Genomic DNA, 22,108 nt, shown 5'->3' with positions numbered 1-22,108 from the left:
ACATGGTTCGTGATTTGACGGTGGAATTTTGTACAACCCTGATTATTTTTTTTTTATGGGACTAAGAGAAAAATTGTTTCTGAGCCACATTTTTAAAGCCACAGTGGAATCAAAACCGGACAGAGAAGAATTGTTGGGATGTATGCCACACCGAAAATCATAATCAGAGATGGTGATTATCCCTCAAATCCCTCAAAAATATGAAATTGAGAGGATTCACATTTCATGCCAAGGATCAAGACATCTTATCAGTTTCCATTGTACAACAAATAAACATGTGGTCAGTTGTCTATGGAGAGTCTCAGTCATCCAGGTCATGGTTGTCCCAAAAGTGCTTTTTCAAGATGCAATTCTGGGTTTTCCTTTCCTTTTTTCCTCAAGGAAAAACCAGAAAGTCCAGTTGCCTCTTGAAAAAGTACCTTTGGAATGTGACCAGTTGGCAGCAGCCTACGAATAAATATTAAAGCACAGGTGTCTCCTCAAAAAACATCATAGGCTACAACGCGGGGTACCGTCTTTTGCCTGCGCGTTAGTCACTGTACGCAGTTGCTCCAGAGCAGGGGTCTCCAGCCTTGGTCCCTTTAAGACTTGTGGACTTCAACTCCCAGAGTCCACAAGTCTTAAAGGGACCAAGGTTGGAGACCCCTGCTCCAGAAAGCGCCTGCTGGTCGCTCCGCCGGGCAGAAGAGGCCGCTGTGGGTCGGCTGTAGGAGATGATCCGGGCCCTCTTCTTCCCCTTTTGGCATCGTTGATGCATTTCCGCTTCGCTTGCTTGTCAGGCGCCGCTTGGCTTTGAGGAGCTGAGGCGGAAGAGAAAGCCGTCCTTCTTCGCTGCTTCGGGAGTCGCTGCCATGGGTCGAGAATCGAGGTAAAGGGCGCGAAGGGGCGGCGGACTTCAAGAGCCGGCTTGGCTGTCGCGTTACTGCGGGCTTGCCGGCTTGGCCTTCCCTCCGCACCTGAGGCCGAAGGGAGGGAATCGCATAGGAAGGAGGCCGGGCCAGTCTAGGAGAAGGCCGAGAAACCGGCCTCGTTGACGTTGGGGAGGCCGCCGGATTGAAGAGTGGCCTATTTATATAACGCCGCCAGTTGAAACTCTGGAGCTTCAAAATAAGAATAATAAGCCTTCACGAGGCGATTTGCAACATGGAGGATAAGGGCGGTCCGTGTTGCCTTTGGGTTTAGGCCTCTGGCTTCTTCCTGGGTAGCCTCTGCCTTTTTTTCCTCATGGGACCACCTTCTTTCTCCACGTTGAAGCCCAATTAGGTCGTCGGTCTAAATGCGATTTTTATTCGGACGAGTCTACCATGGTCACGTTTCCTCCCTGCGCGCCTCGTGTTGATGCCCCCTTAAAAGGCTACGACTTGTGTACAGTTGTGATTTGGGCTTTCAAGCATTTCCCCTCGCAGATTTTATTTCATTTGCTTGGTTCCTTACTCGCGGTGGCTTTCCACTCTAATCCTTGTCAGCTATGCGCGAGTTAGGGTGGCATGTAAAACGAGTTGTGAGTGATAATGTTAAGAGAACAACACATAAGAAGAGCCAAGTTCAGGAAAATATTGACAGATTGCTCCTTGTGAAAGATGCTACTGCATTATTATTTTTTAAAAATCCATTATTGCAACATCTTGATTCACCAAGACTTCTCAAACCCTTGTGCTAACATTATTCTGGCATTATTGCAATGCATTTTATAGATGGATGGATTAGTTCTGCTTCTCCTTAGATTTCTTTATTTTCCTGTACAATGAAGTATAATAAGGCTTAAAAATGTTGCATATGTTTTTTTTTAATTGGGGTTGTCATTCTGCTTGCCAGAATAATTGTGTAAATAAATTTCAAAACAATTGGATCAAATATCTGAGAACACAACTGTCCTCTCCACCATTTATGTTTTCCTTCTAACAGTTAGATCGTTCTTGAGCAGTTATTCCGATGAGGCTGCTTTGCGAATGTTGGTGCCTGTGCAAATGGGAAATGGTCATTAATGAAAAGTCAGTTGCATAGCACAATCTTGAAAAACATCCATGATTTTCAATATATGAAATTTGGTCAATCACATAAACTTGCAGTAGCTTGCATGGAATATTTCATAGGGAAAGCCCAACTGTGGCTGGCAGGTTTTGAAAGGTTTCATGCTGAAATCATCCAAAAAGGATTTAGTTGAAGATACCACGTTGCTTACCTAATCTCTCTCATTTTCTTAGATCAACAAAGCAACAGTTGTCCAAACAAAAACAGTGAGTTAATCTATTTAAAATAATAGTTTTTCATCTTGCAATTTCTAAGCACAAATGTACTATGTAAATATTTAATGATTATATTAATCAACTAGTTGCTACCTCTTTCAAAACGTGTATGATACTCAGTTCAGATGTATGTTGGGATTTCATGATGCTGTTTTTCCTTCAGTGTATGATGGATTCCTATTTCATATGAAGTGCCACTATAGTCTATGCTTTGGAAAAGGCTTTAAGAGGATAGTTAATTAAATAGAAAAGAGGGTCGTTTTTAATTTTTTTACTTGTGTAATCCTCTATTTATATTTTGGGTGCATTGTGCTTAGCAAACTTGGCTACTTTAGAATTTGATTGTATTTTATTTGAGCCTTGTTATGTATTCATATTTGCTAGAAGTAAAATACATGTTTGACTAACACCTCAATAACTTTTGGCTGAAAATATTTATTTATTTATTTATTTATTTATCAAATTTTTATACCGCCCTTCTCCCAAAGGACTCAGGGCGGTGTACAGCCAAAGATAAAAAACAAGATATATACAATTAAAACCAACAATTAAAAACATAGCAAATTACAAAGGCTGATAATTTAAAATTTAAAATTTAAATTTAAAATTTAAAAATATTAATAAAACCCCAATTTAAAATCAAAACTATTATGCCAGTCCCGCTTGAATAAATAAGTGTGTTTTTAGCTCACGACGGAAGGTCCGAAGATCAGGTACTTGACGTAGGCCAGGGGGAAGTTCATTCCAGAGCGTTGATGCTCCCACAGAGAAGGCCCTACTCCTGGGGGTCGCCAGCCAACACTGTTTGGCGGACGGCACCCTGAGGAGACCCTCTCTGTGAGAGCGTACGGGTCGGTGGGAGGCATAGGGTAACAGTAGGCGGTCTCGTAAGTACCCGGGTCCTAAGCCAAATATGTTCTTCCTCTTCTCCATTTTGGAGCACATCACTTGTCACTTGAGTAGTGAGCAACATTTATTGGAGGTTGTATTGGGCCTGAGAAAATTGCTAATTAAAGAGTTGTATTTTCTATAATTCTATAGATAACCAAGTGCATATTGTATCCTTCCCTAGAAATTAACAGTATTTATACAAAGAGAAAAGGATGGGGGATATATACTTATTAACTGACTGGATATATATTTGTTTTGCTTTGTCTTTTCTTCATGAAAAATTCCTTGCTATTACTATTATGCCTCTTTAACATTTCCACTTATAATTTTGAATCCGGAAATTAAGACACTGGAATTTATATAATATTATCCCATTTAACAAGTTATATTTCATTTTTTTTATTTCTGCTAGAAGAATTTAGGACTCCATAGCAAGTATTTCCCATTTAGTATTTTAATAGTTACAATCAAGTGGATTGCTAGAAAACAGCTATCCCAGAGAATCTCAGACGTTTGTAAAGATTTCAGTCTTAGTCTCAGTCTCAGACTAACTCTCTTATAAGAAAACCACATCAATTCAGTAGTGAAAATAAATGACATATTTTCATAGTCTAGTTTGGAAGCATTTTGAATAATTTTAATCATTGTCTTCAGTATTTGTTTATCACATCCTTTACACTTGAATTTCTGTATAGTTTGTCTTCACCCTTCTGTTATTATACAACTGCAGGCATTATCGGAAGCGCTCCTCATCACGAGGGCGCTCTGGTAGCCGTTCCCGCAGTCGTTCTCCATCTGACAAAAGAGCAAAACGTGGAGATGACAGGCGTTCTAGGAGTAGAGACAGAGACCGTAGGCGTGAGAGATCGCGGAGCAGGGACAAGAGGAGGTCTCGATCACGTGACAGAAAACGGGTGAGGTAAGTCATCTTTAATAGACTCCTGCAAGAAAAAATTCTCAGTAAATGCTGAACATTTTTCTAAAAAGAGTGATGATGTAGAGAAGGAATATTCTTTTGTCACTGTAAAAATTGGCTTTGGTTCTTAATTCATTAGAATTAATTGTTCCTTTATTGTAGAGGTGTCAAACTTGCATCATCATGTTATCGTCATGTGACATATTATGACTTTTTGCCGTCTTTCGCTAAAACGGGGGTGGGCATGGGCAGCACGTGACACATCTGGCTTACAGGCTGCAAGTTTGACACCCCTGCTTTATTGGAATTCATTATTCTTTTATTTTCTGAAATGAGTATTTTCTACTTCTTAAGAATTAGAAATTTTTTTTTACTTAAGATTATACCTCAAATCTGCTTTGTACAGGCGCTCAAGAAGTAGAGAGAGGGAAAGGAGTAGAGAGAGAAGACGATCACGTAGCCGAGAGAGAAGACGATCTAGAAGCCGGAGCAGAGGCAGACGGTCTCGATCTTCCAGCCCTGGCAAGAGCAAGAAAGTAGAAAACAGGTAATTGAGTGTATGCATTTTTATTCTAACTCTAATAATATAGCTGCTATTATGATCATATTCCAGTTATGTAACTATGAACTTTTATTATGGAATGCTGTTCTGTATCGTATTTTGATATGCCAAAAATGTCTTTTTGCTACACCTGGTTCATTATATGAGAATATACTTTTCATACACCTAGTTTTATGCTTATTGTGAGTACAGTAATACATATCATTGTTTCTCGATCTTTTTTGCCTGCGACCCCCTCCAACCTTGATTTTCTCCTGTGGATCTCCTGCCCAGGTCCCATTACCAATGAAGAAGATCATCATTTGCACACTTGTTTTGTAGACAGAATATATGTTTTTATTTATAATAATTATACTACTGCAACACACTCCCTTGTCAGTTGTTTACTGAGGGCTTTCACCATCTGCCAAATAAATAGGCTGACAATGATGCCCAATTCCATGTCTCAGGTACAGACACAGGACAGTAACTGGTGTGTTTTCACTGTCAACAGGACAGCATTTACTTGGCTTTTTGTGGCCCATGTCATGCCTTCCCTTACATATTTTTCTCCTGAGGTTCCCTTGAAATATCCTGGTGCCTCCAGGAGTTACCTGGTGAAAACCACTGATATAATTAAATACATAAGAAATAATTAAATACATAAGAAAAAAAAACCCATAATCTTATTCGTGTACAGCAGCCTGGAACATTGCTCTGCAATATTCTCTGATCTTTGGAGTGACTTTATGAAAAGAAGCTTGACAAACTAATCTATACCATTGTTAGACTTCTTGCTTACACTAATCACATATTTGATGGTAAATCCCATTGAACTCAATGAAACTTGTGGGGGGCTATAAGTATACATAAAGCTGTTTCTATGCAGATCTTGATTCATTTAATTCTTTAAAATCAGTGAACCTAAGTGTGGCTAACTCTGCATTAGATAAAATGGTCACCTTTTTTGTTCCTAAGAACTAAATTTTGCCTTCAAGAATTTTATTTTATCATCTATTCAAAAAAGAGATAGAAATTTCACTTCATTTTCAATTTTTGATTAATTGCAATTTAAGTGCATCTAAACTTTAGGAACCCCTTTTACAAAATAGTGGAAGGGAAAGTATGTATCGAATACAGGAATTGTGTGACTGAATTGAAAGTTATAGGGTTGTTAATCAAACACAGTGATCATAAAGCAAATCCATTTCTGCAATGGGTGTTTTTTCCAGGAACCAAAAGTAAATGCCAGAAACTAGCAAAACAAAATCCACAAATTATAACCATGTGGCCATAGTGCTGCAAATAGCCATAAAGGTGATCTGGTTGCCAAGTGGTCAAAATGCCATCATATCATATCAACAGAAATGTGCATTCGGCTGAGGTAACACCAAAACTGGGTCATAAATAGCTCTAGGGAGATCTATTGTAACTTTGAACCATCATTAAGCAACTGGAGATAAATTGAAGACTCTGTATTTTCCCAGTACTTACAGATTTAATGTCTGCAATTTTTTAAGCATGAGTATGAAATTGTCCAAGGGTTGTAAAGATTGTGCTATACATAAAGAACTATGAAAGATTTGGGCAGCTGTATTAGACCATAAAGGGACGCGGTGGCTCAGGGGCTAGGACATTGAGCTTGTCGATCGACAGGTCGGCAGCTCAGCGGTTCGAATCCCTAGTGCTGCCGTGTAACGGGGTGAGCTCCTGTTACTTGTCCCAGCTTCTGCCAACCTAGCAGTTTCGAAAGCACCTAAAAATGCAAGTAGAAAAAATTGGGACCACCTTTGGTGGGAAAGTAACAGCGTTCTGTGCGCCTTTGGCATTGAGTCATGCTGGCCACGTGACCACGGAGACGTCTTCGGAGAGCACTGGCTCTTCGGCTTTGAAACGGAGATGAGCACCGCCTCCTAGAGTCGGCAACGACTAGCATGTATGTGTGAGGGGAACCTTTATCTTTACCTTTATTAGACCATAAATATGCTGTCTAAACACTGACAGAGGGAAACTAATTTGTTCTAACTTTAGGAAAGCACAATTTAAAATTGGTTTATTTCCTTAACCCGGTTTATAATAAATGAGTTTGTCTATCTATAGGCATAATAACTTAAATGTGTCTTGCCTGCGTGTGCCAGAAGGGCAGAAAAAGTTCAGAAACTTAAGCCTCATTTATTATAATTTAATTTCATTCAATGAAGCAATGTATAATAAAAACAATTTTTTGTATTCATCAATATTGTCTGTCAAGAGAACAGAAAGCATTCTGCAATACATAGTGCTTTCTATGTCTTTCAGATCACGCTCTACAGAAAAGATAGAAGGTGTGGAAGTTAACAAAGACAAGAAAAAAGAGAAAGAGGACAAGGAAGAAGAAAAGGATAAAGATGTAAATGTAAGTTCAGAAAGAGTTCTATGTCTATAAAGAGTAGCAAGCCATTTTTAAAACCATAATTTTGAAGGTTCTGCAGAATTTGTTAGGTTTTAATGAGAAATAGCACAAAAACATTGAAAATAACTAATTATAATATATGCATATATTTTAAAGGTAGTTTCTATTCGATGTAGCCAGACAGTAGCTGATATCATAATGATTATATATTTTAAAATCCAAATAACTTGCATTATATGTTGTTACAATCTCTTAACTTATTTGATCTTTCTGGCATTTATTACTTATTTTTGTTTGTCTGTCAACAAAACCATGTAGACTTTTAGAAAGACAGGTTTTTCTATCTAATTTAGTAAAGAACTCCTAGCTCTTTACTAAATTAATCCATTTAACTAATCCATTTAACAAAATAGTTGTATATTCATATTTCCTTTTCCTTTGTTATCCACTGGTCTAGAATGTAGTTTTACCACATTTTTGTTCTAAAGAAAGTTTACTTTTTGAAAAAGTTGTTGTACTGGATAGAACTAATAATCAGATTTTCATTAATTGTATGCTTCCAGGATCTAGATCAATTTCATTTCTCTAAGCCATGTTAGAAATTGGATACTACCTTTTGGATGATTTTTTTTTCTGTAATAGAATTTTGATCAAAATAAATTGGAAGAGGAAATGAGAAAACGAAAAGAACGAGTAGAAAAATGGAGAGAAGAGCAACGCAAGAAAGCTATGGAAAATATAGGAGAACTGAAGAAAGAAATTGAAGAAATGAAGCAGGGGAAAAAATGGAGTTTAGAAGATGATGATGGTATTAATGTGTTTATATTAAAATTATTTGTAAAGAAAGAAGCTATGTTCTTTTGAACATAACTGAAGACAATCGCCACAGTAGTTCTTAAGGTTGTGCATGAAATGGGGAAAATATTTTGTTTCAATCCATTTGCTTTCTAGGGGTTATACCAAATGGTTTTGGATCAACCCTGGTTAGACAACTAAAATTTAAAATGCTTTTTGTTTTTATGGATTTGGAATGAAACAAATCCAGCCTGCACACCTCCTCTAACTTCCAAACTCTTCCTCTCCATGCCTCCCTGAGGCTGCTGAAACCTTGGAGTTTCTATTTGCTTCTCTCTGCTATAACTGTGCAGAGCAAATCAGTCTTGCACAAATGAAAATACCCCAAGGTTGCAAGTTTTGGTTTCCAAACCATCTGAAACTAGGTGCTCTGTCCATAGAACAGTTTATGCATGTTGTTTTTACACTTTATTTCTTATGCACTGAGTCTATATTTGGTAGAGAATTTGAAAAAGAGGGTCCATTTTTGTGTTGAGACCTTCTTGATTTAGTTTTATTGGATGACAGAGATTTAAACAAGGAGCTACTGTGAGATCTTTGGGATAGGGAAAAGAAGGCTCAAGTTCAAGTCCCAAAAAACTCCTTGGTTGATTTGAAGCCAGAGACTTGCTCCTAATTCAATCTACTTCATAGGGTTAACGTAGGAAAAGCTGGAGAAGGGAATATGTTCACATTACTTTGAGCTCCTAAAGAAAAGGCAAAACAAAATACCCTTTTGGATCTAAAATTTTGCTGCTCACAAACAGAAATGAAAATAGCACTAGAATCCAGTTCAAAAACATGCAGCAGTAATACCTTCGTAGAAGCATGCACATAAAAGTATAAAATAAAAGTCTGGAAATAAACAAAATGGTTGATATATATGGAGAGAGGGAGGTTGGGTCTGTTATTTCATTTTCAAAATATTTAGTTTTATAGGTAGAAAAAAATAAACAACTTCCACATTCAGCAGTTAGACTGTGCAGAAAATCAGTGTCACTGTTTTTACAGAAAAAAGTCCTCTTTTTTTACCTTTAAAATATATTTAGGAAAGTATGAGCTACATATAGAGGAACAGATTGTTTTCTAGTATGGTTTTAAAAATATCTTTCACGTTAGACGATGATGAAGAAACTGCAGAAGGAGAAAAAGAAGGTAATGAAATTGAAGATGAAGAGTTAGATCCACTAGATGCATATATGGAAGAAGTAAAAGAAGAGGTCAAGAAGTTTAATATGAGAAGTGTAAAAGGTGGAGCTGGAAGTGAAAAGGTAAATTGGATTTGATTGAAGTTTTGAAATAGCTTTTTGAATATTATGACACATAAATTCAAAATTAGAGTATTAAAGTAATTCATGTTTCTGATTTGCTTTGTGTGCTTCCAAACTTAGTAAAATCCCCCCCCCCTTTTTTTCATTTTAAAGAAATCGGGTCCAACAGTTACAAAAGTAGTAACTGTAGTGAAAACCAAAAAAGCTTCTCCAGAGACTGAAAAGAAGAAAGGAGAACTCATGGTGAATGATCAAGATGCAATGGAGGTAATTAAATTGTGTTGCATTATTTCATGTGAAACTTCAGGAAATACTATGTGTTTTAAGAGATAGTTAGTTTCAGTCATGGGGATAATTTTATTTTGTGCAGTTTTCCAATCTGTATAATAATGAACATGTTTACTTTGCAATCAGATAATTTGTCTGATTTAAACTTTTTTTTAAAATGAGGTATCCCTGAAAGGGAGCAGAAGGAAATCCAGTGAGATTGTTCGGCATAATCAGAAATACTATTAATAATATGGGAAATGAGTTTTGCAGTGTAGGCTACTACTTATACTTGGCTAATATAAATGTAGAGAGGGCAATTGAAGAGGTTGTATTTTCCCCTTTAAAAGGGGAGCATATGTTGAGTGCTATTTTCACCACAGCTGTTTGGACAGTTCTCCTTACCTCAACTTAGGGTTATAATAGTTAATAAGCAAAAGCAAAACAGATAGGTAGGATATGTAGCTTTTGTAGTAAAAGTACAGATACCCGGGAAGGATAAGCTAGTAAATGTATAGCTTTGGAGGAAAAGAAGCATGCAAGCTACCTTGGTAAAAGGTAAAAGGTACATTGTGAAAGATGGTATCTGAAGTTTTAAATATATAAGTTAATTAAATAACAAGTGGTTCATTCTAACAAGTTGCATAATGAGCATATCTTTGTTAATCACTACTGTCATGCTTTATTTAGTTTTATTTTTTATTATCTGGTTTTATGATGTGTAGCCTTGCAGAATTTCAAACATTTTTTAAAAATATAGAAATGTTTTGCAAAAACAAAACAAAACACCCCACCCTTCCTAAAGGTCACTTTTCCTGCTTTGTAACCTACCAGTATTCCTCTGAAGAGGAGGAAGTTGATCTCCAGACTGCATTGACAGGCTACCAAACGAAACATAGGAAATTGCTGGAACCAGTGGATCATGGGAAGATTGAATATGAGCCTTACAGAAAAAATTTCTATGTTGAAGTTCCTGAGCTAGCCAAAATGACTCTGGAAGGTAATCAGCAGTGTCAAAGAAACTGCTACTAAACTTAGTAAATTAAATTGTGAAATATTGTGAATCGGGTTCATCTCAAGAAATAGGCTACTTCCTCATTATATTATTTCCTCATTATATGAGGAAGTGACAGTTTCTTTATCCCACCACTCTGGTACCTCTTAAATTTTTCAGGCTGAAAGCTCCTTGAATAATGTAGGAGGCAGCAGAGACTCAAAACTCCTGCCAGTTTTCTGGATTGTCTTGTCTTTTTGTTACAGTTTTTCTGTGGCAGCTCTGTGTATGTGGTGTTTAACTCCCAAAGTTCCTCAACCAGCTAATATCTCAACCAGCATGCTGGCTGGGAATTCTGGGAATTGAAATCTACACGTCTTAGAGATGCTAAGCTTGAGAAACATTGGTCTAATAATAAATATATTTTACTTTCTACACCACAACTACAAATTCCTGCTCTTATATCCGAAAAGATTATTGAAAGAATAAGAAGCACCTGATGAAATCACAACAGGGCCAAAAAAAAATGAGAAAAAAACCTTCTTCTAGTCAGGAAGCAGAGAATCATGGATCTGCATAGTATTTGATTCTTTTTCAAAGCTAATGGGAGAACAAATTACTTTTATTGAAAAACAGCCAAAAGTTTTACGAAGTTTGGATTCAGAATAGCCATTCCACAAACAGGCTTCTTTCTTGTGTACTATGAGCCATCCGTTCATATGATTTGCAGTCTTTAGCTCCTTTTCCCATATTGGGACAATAAGAATCAGCTTGAGATCCTTGCCCACTGCTTCCTTATTGAAGAGCTCAAAGTAGGCACTTTCTCTTCTTTCCTGCCTAAGTCCCAAATGCCTGCTGCCCTAAATAAAAACCTTCAGTTTTCTTTCATGTTAAAGAGAGCATTATTATTCAAAGTGATTTGCTTAGTCTCAGAGTTTTGAAAGCTTCCAGAGGTAATTGCAGTCTCGTGAATTGCAAAGCCAGGATTTTTTTAGGCGTTGCTTGTGCAAGCCATAATAAGAGAGTGTCTACTTATCCAGAATCAATCTAATCAGATTATGGTTTACTGTGGTCTTAACCAGGCTAACAGGCTATCTATTTAAAAAGCTGCTAATTATTTTGTATTACAAAAGAAGGTACACAGTAGTTGTAGATAATGATGCCGATTGCATGATCTTCACCAGTTATATTAAAACGTTCATTTTATATTGCTTGTAAAGATACCTGAATATGCTATCTTGTAAAAAAGTAATCAAACATTAATAGCATTATTCGTATAGAAGACATATTAATAAAAGCCAACAAATGAGTGATTCATATATTAATTCAGGTTGTATGTTGCAGACGTAAATGCATACAGATCGGAAATGGAAGGAATTACAGTCAAGGGTAAAGGATGTCCCAAGCCAATCAAAACCTGGGTACAGTGTGGTATTTCTATGAAAATCCTGAATGCCCTGAAAAAGTAAGTAAGCAATATGGAAATAGATAGTTTATATGTTTTAGGATTAGGAAAAATTGTGAAGAGAAAACAGGGGATGTAGTGCTTCATATATTGACAAAGTGTAAACACCTATTAGCGTCAGTCAAGTATTTTATAAGGCAGTTTCTGCTATACAAAACCACATGCCAGAAATCAGGAACTTGTGATCCTTCAGGTGTTGCTGAAGTATAATCTTCAGGACCTCTTAGGCTTGGGTGCAGTTACTATGAATTATAGCTTGACATCATCTAAAGATATCAGAATAGGTAATAGTTCCCCGTATTTATAATTTCTTCACTAATCTATAGCTTTACTTTCTAAAGTATGGTATGTGATATTAAAACTGAAAATCAGTACTTTAGTAGACTCATTTATGATGTTCATGTCTATAAAGTATCTTTATATTTCCTTTTTAAGACATGGCTATGAAAAGCCCACCCCTATCCAGGCCCAAGCTATACCTGCAATTATGAGTGGACGTGATTTAATTGGCATTGCTAAAACAGGAAGTGGAAAGACTATTGCGTTTCTGCTGCCCATGTTCAGACACATTATGGATCAGAGATCATTAGAAGAAGGCGAAGGTCCAATAGGTAAGGATGTGGTTGTTAATCCAATGATTTATGTAGAGAAACAGGATTATTATGCACAGGCTCCTAAAATGTTCCTAAAAGAAAACAAAATACAATAATAAAACAGCTTTTAAAACAATGCAGAGCATAAACTAATCCTTTGAAAATAACCATATTTTTAATTTCATGCTGGAAAAAGCTTCATGCTGGAAACTATTAGTGATGGTTTTGCTTTAGTAGAAAGAGAGTTCTCTAAAGTATAACAAAACAAGATATTTTTTCTTGTCACATAATATATGAAAATCTTTGAGGAGAATCAGTTTTATTGAAACTTCTGGTGGGCACATGATGAGGACTTTTGGATTAAAATTTCTGGTATTTTTCCCCAGCTGTCATTATGACACCTACTCGAGAACTAGCTCTCCAGATTACAAAGGAGTGTAAGAAATTCTCAAAGACTCTTGGGGTTAGAGTCGTTTGTGTATATGGAGGAACAGGAATAAGTGAACAGGTATGTTATCAAATTTATGTCACATTGATGGAATCTAGGATTACCAGAACTTTGGATTCAGTCTCCAAAAAGTGCTTTGGAGCATGCATTACCAGTGCAGCACCTATTTTAAATAGCCATACCTTTTCTCAGGATGAACAAAAAGGTAGCCACCTGAACCTAGGAAAATAAGGTGATGCACACATACTGAAGCATCTTTCCTAGATTGAATCTGAAATGCTGAAAAGCTGTAATAGGATTGTATTGCCACCTATGTGATAAACAACTCTTGTCTTTTTTGCAGTCAGCTTTGGCAGTTCCTTCATAACTTCATTATTAAGGGTTTTTTTTACTTAAAAGTACTGGATTAGATACCAGAAGCCAGTAACTCCTGCAGTGAATTTTCCTGATTGTCCTCTGTTGCATCTACCATACTTCCTCAGGGTGCTTCTGATGGTTAAGAGATACAAGAAGGTCTAGATAGATAGTGTTTCTTTAACAAAAATATTTTTTTCTAGAAACAAAAATAAGTTTTATGCCAAAATAATCAGATTATTTTTAATCTGGTTCCAAAAAGATATGTCAGTGTTACAAATATTACAAATAAATATTGGGCTTCTCTGCACTCTTTAATTGATTCTGGGGAAAGACATAGCTGCTTTGGAGACAGGTGCAATGTTTGCATTTCAAAGTACCATTTTCAATCTGAATCTAAAAATCTTCAGTTTACTTTGTACATTCACAAGGACTGGAAAACATAGATTTGTTTTAGCCAACTTTCCATAGAGAAAGAATACGTACAATTTTAAAATATTTTAAAGAGTATAATGGATTTGAATTAGTTGTTCGACAGATGCTATAAAACCTGATTAGTGAGGTTTTCTCAGTCTAAGGTTCATATTACTTAGTGACTGATTTTTCTGGTAACAAAGTAATATTAGAGATAGGTCTACATATCACACAACAATTATATTTTAAAAATAACCCATTTGAAACAATGTGATGGCAGTGTACAGAAAGTAGAACATTTGTTCTTTCCTCTCTAGCTGCTTTTACACATTTATTCAGAGGCAATTCATTTTTCCCTATGTTTAGGAAGAGAGTGGGATAAGGGAAAATAGATGGACATTATCTAAAATGTGGGGTTAGATAGAGGGGCCCGGTCAATGTGAGCCCTCAGTTCCCTCTCTGTATGCTAGCTGTAAATTTCTCTGACATTGTGTATCAATTTAATAATTGAGAACAGAAGGGAGCATATTTTAAGCCGATATATTAATAGTATTGATAATTTAAGTATTACTACTTATAAATGTTACACATTAAAATAGTTTCTTCTACTTATTTTATATTCAGATTGCTGAACTGAAAAGGGGTGCGGAAATAATAGTGTGCACACCTGGCCGTATGATTGATATGTTAGCAGCTAATAATGGTAAGAAAATACTTGTTATTTGTAAAGACGTGACACATTGTTTCCCTCTCCATCAATAATGAAATTCATAGATCTGTTGAAGCTGTGATATCTATTATAATGTAGAATGTAGTTTTAAAAATGATTCTCTTCAATATCTTTCATTATAAGTTTCAGAACTAGTTGATGAATGGAAACCTTGAAGCGTTTCTTAAAATAAACATATTCATTTTGGAATTATAGCTCAACGTCAGAATTGATTTTCTAAAAAAGCTATCATTTGTATTGAAATCATGTTCCCTGTCTAATGGTTGTTGAGACTGATTGTTCACTTTTTGTACAAAGAAGTTTTCATCTATAAATTTGGGAACAAAACCTAAAAGTTTGAGTTTTTTAAAAAAGTGGCTTTTTTTCTCAAAATGTTTCGATAATGAATAACCTAAACAGAGATATTGCAGCTTTAAAGTACATTTTACTGCAACATTATGTGCTTATCACAAAATATTTGATTGATTGTTTATGTATTTTGCTATAAAAACTCTTACTAAACTGTTGACATTTGACTTCTGTGGAAAAAGTTCCTTCAAGAGTTATAGAACTGGGCTTCCAAAGACTAAGCCATCAAAGGTAGGTACAGCAATGCTGTTCCAAAATAATGTACACTTGTGTGGTAAGAGCCAAATTTTTAAAAAAGTGTTGCAAATTTCTTATTTTGATTTATTAGAAATAACATGCTACATAATGTATTTAGAAGTAAAGGTAAAATAAATAGAAATATTGTGTTTACTTTGAATTCCTTACTTTTACACCACATTAAAATAGCATTTCCTCCTTCAGATTTTTAAAAAGAGCTATCCACTTGCTTGAAGATGCTGCAGTAAGGTCTAACTCAATCCAGCTTCCAACCACTAAGCATCAGTAGCTGAGGTGAAACTCAGACCTCCTGTATACATTCACTAAGCGAAATAGAAGTCACATGGCTCGGACATCACTGCAGATTTTTTAAACGTGTTTTTATTGTTCTTAATACATTCACTTTGATATCATTTTATTGAAGTGGGAGCAGCAATTTGTATAAAGCCATGATGGCGAACCTATGGCATATGTGACAGAGGTGGCACACAGAGCCCTCTCTGGGGGACATGCGCACCGTTGCCAGTTGCTCTTCTGGTTTCTGGCACACACGTGCACTGGCCAGCTGGTCGTCGTGGGCACTGGAAAACAGCCAAAGAACAGGCCATTTTTCTGGGCGTTTTCAGGCTAAAAACGACCCGGAAAACAGGTAAAAAACAGGCATGCGCATACCGACCAGCTGGTCTTTGGGTTTCTGGTGCGCGCACATGCACGTGCATGCACACGCCTTCTGGCTTGGGCACTCAGTGCCGAAAAGGTTCACCATCACTGGTATAAAGTAATAGAGAGCAGGCTGTTGTGGATTGTAACTTCTTGTTTGTTCTAGAAATGACTCTCAGCTCTCTTTATATGCAAAAGTAGTCATGAATTTTTTCTGTACTCACTCTAGCTCCATCAAATATTTGAGCAATAGAAACCCACAGTAGAAATCTGTAATTCTTTCCAGTTTAAGGGTTCATGGCTTCTCAGGTCAAATCCTCAAACTGCTATCTACTGTTTTAAAAAAATAATAGAATTAAGTTCTAAAAGAAAAGCATATATGTATGTTAAATAGGCATGCATATTCTCTCTTCTTTGCCATACAGTATAAACCAACAGGGAGGAAATACAAAGTACATTAAACAATGATGGAGAATCACTGATGTATGTACATTGTGCTTTTGGATACAAAATTTAGTATAGAATTGGTGATTCTCAAACAATTAAATAGGGCTTAGGTACACTTTATATCAGCACCTTTGAAAATCTTTAGTTTAAATTTTTTAAAATCTTTTTGGTCTAGACTCTAGATCATTTCACAAGGCAAAGATGTCTTTTGCATGGCTCTATTTATCACTGTGTGTGTGATATAACTATTCTTAAGATTAAGTTGTTAATTTTAAGCTGTATTTGTAGATGAGAAAAAAATTGTGCAGTTCTGTTTATATTAGTATGATGGTAGTTTCTATAAATAGGTTCTGTGAGACTTTCTGCTTAGAAAATTTGAGATAAAGCTTTCCTGACTTCAGTGTAATTAAATTTTGAATCATAAGTATTTCCAATTATGATACTAAGATTTTGTAAGGTTTCTTCAGTTATCATTTGAATTTTGCTTTCCACACATGCGCTGTAATCTCTAATATGTTTTTTTCTAGGTGGCGCTCACAGATAATGGCTGATGTGGCTCGTTGCTTCACCTTAGTCTTAGTTTTATGATGTGTTTTGGTGAGGGCTGTTTTCTGAATTTTGCAGGTTCTTCTGGCCCTGTACTGATATACAAGAGAAGTAATTGACAAAATAATGGGCCTTGTGCATCAATACACAATTGCCAAAACATTTTCCAGTACAAGAGATAAGGCACTTAGTGAATTGTTTTTCTAAAATAAATAAATGATTAAAACTTTGTTTAGACTCTAGTCAGAATATATACCATTTTATTTATAAAATTTACGAAGAAAAATAGCTTTTAGATTTATTCTTCTTTTCTTTTGTTGTTTTCTCTCCTTTCTATAGGTCGGGTGACAAATCTTCGGAGAGTGACATACGTTGTCCTTGATGAAGCAGATAGAATGTTTGACATGGGCTTTGAGCCTCAGGTAAGCAGAGGGATGATTAGCTTTTACAGATTTCCTAACAAAGGCTTACATAATATATTTTATGTTCTGCTTTGTGATGGCATAGCTATTGATTACTAGAATGTTATTTTTGTCTAGTAAATGTTTAATTTCCAATATAAGTACCAAAATGGGCACAGAAGAGTCCAAAGTATTGTCTGATACTTACTTATACTATATTGCTGTCTGTTATCCAATTCATTGAATTAGGTATAAGATTATACAAAGCCGGAAAAAAGAACAGAGTTTACCTGTTAACTACTTGTAAATATCTTAGTAGTAGATAATTGCTTACTAGTGGTATGAACACTGAATATTGTAGAAGAATTTATTTCCACAGGAAAGTAGTAAGTAGCTGATTTGGGAAATTCACTATTAACCCACTTTTGTTCACAATAGGTTATGCGCATTGTAGACAATGTGAGACTTGATCGCCAGACCGTGATGTTTTCTGCTACTTTCCCTAGAGCTATGGAGGCTTTAGCTCGCCGTATTCTCAGCAAACCAATTGAGGTCCAAGTTGGTGGCCGGAGTGTTGTCTGTTCAGATGTTGAACAGAGAGTGGTAAGATGTAGAAATGTAACCTTTGTATTCCCTGTCTTAATGACAGCCTTCAAAGGATAGCTTTAGAACAAAGTTATATATCCAAGATAGCTTTACTTGTAAATATTTTGCAGGCATTGATTTCTGAAATGTATTAATCGTATAAAGTAGAGAGTAATTCTTGTTGTTTTGTATGTCTTTGATGAGACAGTTCATCAAAGCACTAGTGATAACATTTATTTTCCTGTTGCAGAATGATAGTACTTATATACAATTTTTATTGTAAAGTTTGTCCAATTTTTATTGTAAAATTTGTGCTAAAAAGTTCATACAGTACAAAGGAATCCATAAAGGAACATATTCAGTTTGGAACTGGCATTTCACTATCACGAAGTACCAGATTCAAAGAAGTCTGTGACATTATCAAAGAAAAAGTTAAATCCAAGGCTATTTTTCTAAATATTATCCATAGCTATTATTTATCAGTTTAGAGTCAGAAGCCAGAATTTACATTTTAGGTGATCTGAAATACAGTTTAAGCTTGCTTTTTTCCCCACTAGTAGCCCATAGTGATGTTTACATAGTAAACTGGTTTAGAAGTTAGAGATAATTCCAGAAATTATTTCAAATATGCTGTGGATGGCCAAAATACAGGTTCAGCTGTTTCATGGGCTAATACATTTGGCCAAGAAGTTGGGTGAGGCTGGTTAAACAATCAAATTAATGGAGATTTGAGTAATTCCTGTGTCTTTGTTTTAGTATATTATGCGGTTATAGTTTTAATTGGAGTTAAGGTTAATTTAGATTTTGTACAATTTTGACATAATGTGAGCTGCCTTGAGTTCCATGGGTGAAATGGCAGCTCTAAAAATCATTTAATGAGGAAATTAATATTTATATGGGTTGGAACAGGTCTTTGACATCACCCCAAAATAACGGTTTATCTTTGTAGTATTCGCTTTGTACCTAGGCAGTCTTTTTCCCCCCAAAGACAGGAAAAATGAAGCTGAATCTTGTTCTGTTTGCTAGTTGCAATTATAGATTATCTATAAAAAATTAATGCTTTTTATTGTAAAAGTAAGTTTTCACTGAACATTTACTACGATGTTTGAATCAGGTTTATTGCTATTATAGACCATGCTGATATCTCCAGATGTTCCATTGGAGATAACTATACTGCTTCCTTCACCAACTATTCTGGTCTTTCAGATTGTCATAGAGGAAGAAAGCAAGTTCTTGAAATTGCTTGAGCTACTAGGACATTATCAGGAAAAAGGAGCTGTCATTATATTTGTGGATAAACAGGAACATGCTGATGGATTACTGAAAGACTTGATGAGAGCTTCTTACCCCTGTCTTTCACTTCATGGAGGTAGTGGGCATTCCTTGTCTTTTAATTATTTGACAAAATAACTGAACCTTAAATGTTCATCAGCATCCTCTGCATATGATTTCTTCTGCAGGTATTGACCAATATGACAGAGACAGCATAATCAACGATTTTAAGAGTGGAGTATGCAAACTGCTTGTAGCTACATCAGTAGCAGCTCGAGGTCTTGATGTAAAGCATCTTATGCTTGTAATCAACTACAGTTGTCCTAATCATTACGAGGATTATGTGCACAGGGCAGGCAGAACTGGGCGTGCAGGCAACAAAGTATGTAAATATTTTTTCCACTTATGACTGAAAAGATAAAGTCTCATGCGGATGGGTTATTGCTTTGTTCATTTATATACTTTCTGAGCAGCCATTTGATCTAAAATTGTTTTACTAACAATAAAAATGTTGTTCATTTCCAATTAAACAGAGCAGTGGTGAATAACCTGAAGCCTTCAGACTGTGTGTGATTCTTGATTTAATGTTCTTCAATCCTTGGCCTAATTGTGTTGACTCAATAATTTGTACCTTACATTTTCAACTAAATAGCGGTTTTGTGATTGAAACCAAATTGAAAACTGTTGACCGTATGCTTAATAAGTCTGGGCTGTAGAATTATAATATAGTTTGCATATAGATAAGATCAGAGGTGATATTCAGCAAGTTCTGACCAGTTCTGGAGAACCAGTAGCAGAAATTTTGAGTAATTCAGAGAACCGGTAAATACCACCTCTGACTGGTCCCGCCCCCATCTATTCTTTGCCTCCCAAGTCCAAGCTGATCGGGAGTATCCTTCCCCTGCCATGCCCACCAAGCCATACCACGCCCACCAAACCACGCCTACAGAAAAGGTAGTAAAAAAAATTGAATCCTACCACTGGATAAGATGCATGCACATACAAAGATCCTGAGCGAATCGCTTTAAGGATTCAGCTCTGTGAAACCTTGTTTGAAAATGTCCCCATTGAACCAGGAAGAACTCCGATCTGGATTACACAGGCTGCAGGAGGAAAAAAATGTTAACAAAATTATATTTTTCCTCATTATACTTTTGAGCAACTGAAGATAGGTTTCACATTTTCATTTACAGGATATGCATTCTGAATCATGCTCTGTATTTTTGCATTGATTTCAGGTTTATTTTTAAATCGTTTTTTTAAAAAAAGAATAAAAGTAAGATTAGAAATACCGTATATACTCGAATATAAGCCGATCCGAGTATAAGCCGAGGTCCCCAATTTTACCCCAAAAACTGGGGTAAACTGGGGACTCGAGTATAAGCCGAGGGTGGGAAATGAGGCACCTACCGGTTGGGGAAACCCTCCCTCCCTCAGCTGAGAAGGCTGGCGGCTCCCCCGCCCTGCCCTCTCACTGCACCGGCAGGGCTTCCGTCCGGTAAAATGTGAAAAAAAGAAAAAGAAAATACTCGAGTATAAGCCGTATATACTCGAGTATAAGCCGAGGGGCTTAAAAAAAAAAAAAACTCGAGTATAAGCCGTATAGACCCGAGTATAAGCCGAGGGGACGTTTTTCAGCACAAAAAATGTGCTGAAAAACTCGGCTTATACTCGAGTATATACGGTATATTATATCCTATTGTTTAAAGCTAAACATATTTAATCATTTCTGGAATGTTGCTTAATACTTCAGAAATTAATGCTTGTTTTCTTTCATTGATTTGTATTAGCATCAGAAATTTGCCATAGTATTAAGACTCAAGTCTTTATGCTGTGATTGTTTTTTTACTTCATTTGTTTGGTATATATTTAGTTCTTTTGAAACCATGAATTAAAAGCTGCACATTTTTCACACTGTCTTAAAATTTAGTTGATCTCACTGGCTATGTAAAAATATGAAAAACATAACTTATTCTTCTATGAACATTTTGTATAAAAATGGAAAAAAGAAAATTGTGATTTATAGTTCTGTTAAGCAGTATAGATTATACAGAGAAGAGCAATATGTAACTATAGAGAGAGAAATTCAAATGTATTTCTACTTATAACTGCTAAGAAGAATATTGGGAGCCACATTTTATATCTTTTTTTTCTTTTGAATTTTTCTTCAGTTTTTTTCTTTCCTGGATCTTTTTTCTTTTTCTTTGATTTTTTTCTTTGGGGTTTTTTTTTTGTACTAGTTGTATTAGTTTTTATCTTGTTTAAAAATTTCAATACAAATTAGTGTGTGTGTCTATGTGTGTACATGTATTTAAATTGACCAATGATCAGATATAACTATATAGGTCGGTATGGATCTTTTTCTTTGAAAATAGAGAACGATAACTGATTTTGAAGAAGGAAATCAGACTTTGCAAATTCACCCCAGCATAGTGGAAACTTCACAGAAAGAAAAATAACTTGAAATCAATCTATTTGCTGTTGTATTATGTTTATGCTTAATATTTTATTACAGGGTTATGCCTATACTTTCATAACTGAAGAGCAAGCACGGTATGCTGGTGATATAATTAAAGCTTTGGAGTTGTCAGGTACCACAGTTCCTCCTGAGCTAGAGAAGCTTTGGACGGATTTCAAAGATCAGCAGAAAGCTGTGAGTTACCCAATTTATAGTTGTTGGTTTCAGATTGCTTACTTAAATCCTGTTTATGTTTATGTATGCAAAGAACAGTCCTTAAACAGAATAGTTGGGTGCCTTACGAGTACAGTTTATAACTTTTCAGATTAATTGAAGGAACTCTTGTGTAAACAGTGTACACTGATCTGTTTCATGGGCTAATACATTGTATTAGCCAAAGCACATTGTATTGGAATGGATTATGCTAGAATTTTGGGGTAATGCCCTTTTTTTAATTTCTAGAAAGTTCTCTTCATGTGGGTGCATCCAAGAATGGTAGCTCCTCTGGTAACTCATAAATCATTGTACATCATTAACTACATTTAGTATTAACAGCTGACTTCTCATTTTCCCTAACACTCCCTTTAAGTTTTCCTGGTCTGGTCTTGAGAAGGTTTTCTAGTCCTTCAAAACAGATTTGAAAAGTAATGGAGAGGCTGAATTTGTTCAACAAATATATGTTGTTCTTTGAATGATGGTTAAATTTTTGAACATAACTTAATTGATCTCTTAAATTCCAGTTTTAAATATACTGTGTTAGTTTTGTGGTAGATTCTAAATTCTCACATTTCTTTATCT

General features: G+C 35.8%; 1 protein-coding gene across 1 annotated transcript in view; it reads left to right on the top strand.

The window, feature by feature from the left end:
* The first annotated feature begins 741 nt into the window (after nt 1–741).
* DDX46 (DEAD-box helicase 46) overlaps nt 742–22,108 on the top strand; it is a 34,632-nt gene continuing 13,265 nt past the window's right edge. The window contains exons 1-18 of the mRNA XM_058166036.1: nt 742–868; nt 2,205–2,237; nt 3,868–4,056; nt 4,460–4,600; nt 6,893–6,989; nt 7,629–7,794; nt 8,940–9,091; nt 9,245–9,358; nt 10,193–10,358; nt 11,697–11,817; nt 12,253–12,428; nt 12,797–12,918; nt 14,251–14,329; nt 16,934–17,016; nt 17,434–17,598; nt 18,787–18,949; nt 19,041–19,234; nt 21,368–21,505. Coding sequence (XP_058022019.1) covers nt 852–868; nt 2,205–2,237; nt 3,868–4,056; nt 4,460–4,600; nt 6,893–6,989; nt 7,629–7,794; nt 8,940–9,091; nt 9,245–9,358; nt 10,193–10,358; nt 11,697–11,817; nt 12,253–12,428; nt 12,797–12,918; nt 14,251–14,329; nt 16,934–17,016; nt 17,434–17,598; nt 18,787–18,949; nt 19,041–19,234; nt 21,368–21,505 — 2,316 coding nt within the window. The 5' untranslated portion in view covers nt 742–851. The remainder of the gene's footprint in view (nt 869–2,204; nt 2,238–3,867; nt 4,057–4,459; nt 4,601–6,892; nt 6,990–7,628; nt 7,795–8,939; nt 9,092–9,244; nt 9,359–10,192; nt 10,359–11,696; nt 11,818–12,252; nt 12,429–12,796; nt 12,919–14,250; nt 14,330–16,933; nt 17,017–17,433; nt 17,599–18,786; nt 18,950–19,040; nt 19,235–21,367; nt 21,506–22,108) is intronic.

Source organism: Ahaetulla prasina, chromosome 2, assembly GCF_028640845.1.
Source record: "Ahaetulla prasina isolate Xishuangbanna chromosome 2, ASM2864084v1, whole genome shotgun sequence".
In the NCBI taxonomy this organism is placed as follows: domain Eukaryota; kingdom Metazoa; phylum Chordata; class Lepidosauria; order Squamata; family Colubridae; genus Ahaetulla; species Ahaetulla prasina.
The sequence above is the reverse complement of the archived record's forward strand: the minus strand, read 5'-3'. Positions and strand labels throughout refer to the sequence as shown.